Below are 6,039 nucleotides of genomic sequence, written 5' to 3' on the forward strand. Positions count from 1 at the left end.
GTGCCATTTGATTCAGGTTTATAGTAAATTTATTAAAATTCAAAGCCTTCTGTTAGTAGTATGTATCAGTTTTAAGATATTTCTATGTACATAGCTCTCTAGGGCAGGGAGTTCCTATGAGTTTGTGTCCTAGGTTGACTATAAGATGTTTTATCCCCAATCGTCTTGTTCTGTTTATGCTGAATAGTAAGTTTTGCACCTTTAAGACTTGCTCCAAGGATTGAGGTGGGGTGAGGAGGCGCGCAGTTTGTTTTCAGACACTGAACTCACTCCTCCACATCCCTGCTCCTGGACTGCATTGTCTGTAGATGAACAGACGGCGGGACAGGGCTCTTTTTCTTTGCTTTTAGTTAGTTTAGCTAGCTGAGGCAAAGAAGTTCCCTGGACTGTGTTTTTTTTCCCTTTTTTTTCCCTTTCTTTGGACCTGTTCACACCTGCTCTGGATTGAACAACCATAAGAGCACCAGCAGCTTCCATCGGTGGCCACTGGGCCGGGGCCTGGGCCGCGGCATTTCCAGCAGCGGAGGGACTGATAAGGGACTGAGTGAGCTGAACTGGAATCTGGGGAGAGGACTTTCTCAATTTGTCATCTCTTGTGGAGCAGCAAGGGGTTTTATTGTTTAATATTGTTTAGGATTTGTTGTTTAATAAACAGTTTTTTTTCCACTTTTCTCCAAGGAGGTATTTTCTCCCAGACCGGTTGGGGGAGGGGCAAATAGAATCCGATTTCCTAGAGGAGCCCTTTGGAGGTTCTCTCCCAAATTTGCCCTGAACCAGGACAGTTTGTGAAATACAGATTTTAGCCATGGTTTGTTCTTATTGAGAGAAAAGCAATGGGAAAAGCAAACCAATTGTTTCTCTGTGGTTTCACATGAAAACTGAAGTAACTTCGCAGATGGCATTGGCTGGATAAAGCTTCACCAGGACAAGACCGGGTAGGGTTACATTCACTGAGTTACACTGAACATCATCCCTTGGTGAGAATATTCACACACCTTTGTGAACTGAGCTAATAGTGCAATACTGTGTGTAAAAATAGAAGACTCAAGGATCATCTTCTGAATATGGCACTGATCAGGAGACAGCCGGAGCATGAAATCACTTTGTATACCTTATATAGGTGTGATTGACTAACTTAAACAGCACCTTCTTAAAACCAGCACTCAATGCAGAATGCTCTGGTCTCCATCAGCATGGAGGTTTGCACTCTCCCTGCTCTGTGGGTGGTCATACTCACTACACTGTGTTAAACTATCAGTCATTCACCATTAAATGCCATTCTGGTCAAGACAGCAAGGGTGAGATGATGTCTACATTCAGATGTAAATATATCTTAGCAAGCATTTCAGAAAATAAACAGACTAATAGAGTTTAACCATAAGATGAAGAAGTCTGCAGGCATTCAACCAGCGATGAACTGATTCTGGTGAATTTGTGTTTGTTCCAAGATTTTATTGCCACTTAATAAATAGGATATAAAAGCAGATAGTAAGGTTTTCATCCTTGTTTCTTGCAGCACTGATGATGATTCCAGCTGGTTGGCCTTTGATGCTTGGACTATTTGCGTTTGGCAGCACGTCTTTCATCTATTCTCTTTATAGCAGCCTGAACCCATTTCTGATTAGGACTTACACAGATTCTGATGCCTCCTGCAGTGATGAACCTATCGAAAAAGGAAAGCAAACAAGCTGGGTATTAAATTCCAGTCTCTAAACCCAGGTCTGTTCTTGGTTTTAATGCACAACATGACGAAAAATGTCCTAAAACAATATCAAATGCATAAGTTTGTAGGTGTTAGTTGGAATAACAGCAGTTAGAAACATTATTTCCCTGTTTATGATATAGATAAGATACATGGTCATATACATACAAACTGATATTAAAAATATAAAGCATACATGCTATTCTGGGATTTTACATTCAATCCTTATGAATATTTATCTCCCTGGAGCAGATCCCAGATGTGATAAAAATGCATGTATCTGAGCTCAGAGGACCAAACACAGCTCCTGGCAAGACTCAGAGTTACCCCATATTCTTTCACATGATTTTTCCCCTTGACTCAGTTAATGCACAGAGCCTCTGACTGCTCTGTCCTTGTTGAGATTATTCCCCATTCCCTGGGCACAAAGATATGAGCTGGTCAGTGAGCTTCCTGCCATTAATTATGAGCAGCTCATATCTCTCAGCTCTCTGAGGCCTGCTCTTCTCCCCTCACTCACTCAGGTGCCATGTGGCATGGAAGAACTGGAAGGGTGACCTGGACTAGCCAGATTTAGTGGCTAGTCCTACTGCCCCTTCCCTATTTGATGGTTTTGTGCTTGCATAAGGAAGTCTGAAGGGTGCATGAGATACGTACATGATGGCATCTGTTGGTACTTGTTGTTTTTCATAGCTCGCAAGATTTCGGATGTTCAGCTGCTTTGTAGACAGATTTACACACCTGAATTTGCGCATGGGCTGACTGCTAGCACTCCCTAAAAGGGAAAAATAGATAAATTACAAAGGGAGTAAATACTTTTTTTGATATTTAGCCATAATTGCTTAATAAACTAGGAATTCCAAAATATTCCAATTGTGGTTAGACCATGAGAGTTTCATGAGGTACAGCCACAATATCAGTTATACCAGAGAGTTTAAGCTATTTTTTATGATGCATCCTGCCATCTCTAAAGTCTTGTCTATCCCTACGGAGTCACTGCTTCCATAGTAGTAGAAGAATTTAACATCATTCACAATTAGGTCTACATGATCTGCAAGGACCCATATGGAGGTAACATTTAGACCTGGCACTTTGTTGGGTGGATTTCCACGTATCTTTTGAATCTGGATCAGTAATTCCTCCTATTTTCCAAGTGAAGAAAAGGAAAGCAAGCCTACTTCTCTCACTGTATACATCCTAAAGTAGTATTAACAAAAATTGTCAACAGAAAGGGAGATATACCTGCCAGAAGAATAAGTGCTTATAACCTCTGGCTATAACTCTGATTTCATAGGCAGTGACCTGCTTTTTAATCCTTGCATTCCTCCAAGATTTTGACACAATTCAGAGAAATGCAGTGGTGATTAAGAAAGAGGATCACAATATTGGTATAAAATTTTCTGGGCACTCGGTCTCTTACATGATGTTAAGTAAAAATTGGAGCTCATTCAAAACAATGGAGTTTACATTAGTGTTAGTCTCCACTTGCCAGTTTCTGGTTTACTCCTGTATATAGAAGACAGGTTTGGGAACACATGCGGGGGACAAAAAGTATACCACTCTACTCTGTGGTTTGTCTGTAAAGAATTTGGAGCGGTACTGGCTTGAGGAAAGTCCAAGAGCTGTTGTGGTGTACCTTGCTAAATGTAAAAACTGCTGCACGCAGTCTTACTGTTGAAATAATTGGAATAGCTGAGACAAATGCACAGCAGTCTTTGGATAAGGTGTAGAACAGCCAGTGCACAGGTAATGGCAGATCTGCTAATTCCTGAGATTTTGTTTTCCTGAAGGATTCTCGCTCTTGCTTTAGTAATTAGTAACACAACATACTTTTTTATGTTTCGTGACGCATTTCTTACTGCCTCAGACTGGTTTTCAAAATGTGGCATTAAAAGAGCTCAAAGACAGTCAAGCAATTGTTACAAGTCCTGGAAAAAATATTTCTTCAACAAACCCCAACTGCTCTGCACCTAGAACTACCCTTTTTTCCCAGGTGTATTTGGGGGGTTTTTTTCATTCTTTCTAGTCCTTTTTTCGCTCTCTTGTAGACCATCTCAGTGTGCTTTTTTCAAACTTGGTGATACTTAGGGCCAATTACACAGCCTGGACAATGACACTGTCTGTGATATGAAGCCACTGTTACCAGGATGAAGAGCAGTGTCACCAATGCAAATAGGAGGACGTAGTAGGATGTAGCTGGAGAGGCAGTGGGTCAGCATGAAGGCTGTGTAGCTTCACAGTCCTGTGAATGCTTAGCAGGTCTCAGTTTGGATTTGGTGTGGTTTTGGGAGGATACTTTTTCTCTGTGTTTCAGAGTAGGTATTTGTGGATTTACATATAGCTTGCATATCAGTTGTTTGTGTGAAATCTATTTGTGATGAGATGATGTTTGTAATAGGTCTATGTTCACGTTTCTCCATGATCCATGGAGCCTAATCCAAAAGTCACTCACCTAACTGGCACTGCAGACAAACTTATTAAAGCATGGCTAATAAACATGGCTCATCTCAGTTTTCAAAACTGGTTTGAAAGAAGATGTTCAATTGTATGAATCAGTGAAGCAAGAGAATATATTGTATAAATCTATTACTATTCTTTTAGTTATTGTTCTTATTGTCCCTGCCTCTACTAAAAGGTTTATCTAGAAACAAGTGAATAAACAATATGAAATTTATAAACAATGAAAAACTTCTTAAAATGTAGATATTAGAAAGAATAAGACTATATAGTTAGAGAAAGACATATAACAATTAATACAATTAAATTCTTATAAAAGTAATCTATCTGGAAAAAGGAAATTGTACATCTTATCCAAGAAAGATTTTTCATGAAATGTTATTAACCTATAGTACACACAGGTATATGGAAGCAGTGAGACTAAAAGACATTGTGCCTTCAAGATTTTTTAATTTTAAGTGAGAAACCATTGCACAGAAACCTTATAAGGGCTCTCAGGCACAGAATCTCTCCTGGCATTAAAGCAGAAACCAACCACCGGCAGGACATCAGATGAAATCCTGCATGAAGTTGACTTTCTTGCAGATTTCATCTGTATTTCTTGCATGTTTTATCTTATAAATCAGCTGTCTGCAACAATAAATTTTGCTTATGAGACCACAGGTGCAATGTGGAGCAATTCTTGTCTTCCTCTTGAGTTGTAAACTTACCTTTGATTTTATGCACAGTGAAGACACCAAGCCAGAAGAGGAGCAGGATTGCTGTGGTGTGAAACTTCATCGCTGTGGCTTCTGTTTCAAGGCAGAGCAGAAATTGTCTACCGTCAGCCCCCTTTTACAGGGTTTATATATTGTCATTCTGTGGTCCGTTCTTGCATTCATTTTTATGGTGTCATGGAGGGCCTGACTATAAGTGGAAAATTTGAGTTGGCAGTACTTTTTCTGGTAACAGAACTACCTCCTGTCCCCCATCAGTCCTTCACTAGCCCTCCTGAGAAGGCTTTTCCTGCTCAAACCCACTGTGGTTGCACTTGCTTCTGTACTGTGACTTGGGTTTATTTCAAGCTGCAAAAAGTGAGAGCTCTTGTGCAGTAGTGGAAACCTGTAATAAATGTTCCTGTCATTTCACACTTCAGTTTTGAGACCTTTAGCTAAGCCGCACTGCTGAGACACAGTGTGACATTGAGAATTATCTTGCTGGCCAATGAACCACTGGAAGGGGGAACTGTGAGCTAAAGGATGATGGAAACACGAACACCTTGGCTCTTTCCAAGCAGCTGTGGATGGTTTGTCACATTAACATGTAGGGTATTGCTGCTATTTCCTATTAGCAGTGGATGTTGTCAGGACTCTTGTGTTTGCTCTGTGATTTGATATGGTCAAAGCTGACATCACTGTGCTGGAAGAAGCAAGATTATACATGCCTTTGCATACAGATCCAGATCCAGTATGCCTCCTGCCAGTCCACTCCTCTTAAATTTTTAAATGTTTTAATAAATGATAATAAGGGACAATCATAAAGCAAAATTTTGCTGGGTGCATGGCAAGGCCAGAGGCATGCCCACTTCTTCAGTGTGCAGTCTTTTATACAGTTGGGGTTGGTTTACTTCCTTGGATGATTTTGCAGGTTTATTTTGGGTTTGTTGACTACAATCTTGCTTCAGATTTTTTGCAGCGTTTGCACAATTCAATAGTTGCAGGCATCGACAGTCTAGGGTCTTCTGACCCCACATTAAATGTGGTACTCTTCCTTTTATGGTTTTCTGCTTTCCACTTATTCTATTTTGGATATACATTTTCCAATAGCAAGCATATCTTCACATACATCTTTTGCAAGCCTGCTTGCATCTTGTGAAAGCCTTGCTTCCCCTTTTACACTGC

The 6,039-nt window shown here is 40.2% G+C and overlaps 1 protein-coding gene across 1 annotated transcript; it reads right to left on the reverse strand.

Moving 5' to 3' along the window:
- Positions 1-1,421: 1,421 nt before the first annotated feature.
- LOC103827070 (lymphotactin-like) lies at positions 1,422-5,159 on the reverse strand. The gene is made up of 3 exons (XM_009102531.3): positions 4,870-5,159; positions 2,360-2,477; positions 1,422-1,663 (listed from the first exon to the last, which is right to left on the reverse strand). The coding sequence occupies exons 1-3, from the start codon at positions 4,937-4,939 to the stop codon at positions 1,558-1,560; spliced, it is 294 nt and encodes a 97-aa protein (XP_009100779.1). The 5' UTR covers positions 4,940-5,159; the 3' UTR covers positions 1,422-1,557.
- Between the last annotated feature and the right edge of the window lie 880 nt (positions 5,160-6,039).

The sequence above is a fragment of the Serinus canaria genome, chromosome 1 (assembly GCF_022539315.1).
Source record: "Serinus canaria isolate serCan28SL12 chromosome 1, serCan2020, whole genome shotgun sequence".
Classification (NCBI taxonomy): domain Eukaryota; kingdom Metazoa; phylum Chordata; class Aves; order Passeriformes; family Fringillidae; genus Serinus; species Serinus canaria.

Excerpts from the sequence above, each read along its gene's own strand:
- LOC103827070 (XM_009102531.3), bottom strand. The coding sequence starts at position 4,939 with ATGAAGTTTCACACCACAGCAATCCTGCTCCTCTTCTGGCTTGGTGTC. Across the intron at positions 2,478-4,869 it reads CACTGTGCATAAAATCAAAG|GGAGTGCTAGCAGTCAGCCC; the intron begins GTAAGTTTACAA and ends TTTCCCTTTTAG. Across the intron at positions 1,664-2,359 it reads GTACCAACAGATGCCATCAT|GTTCATCACTGCAGGAGGCA; the intron begins GTACGTATCTCA and ends CTTTTTCGATAG.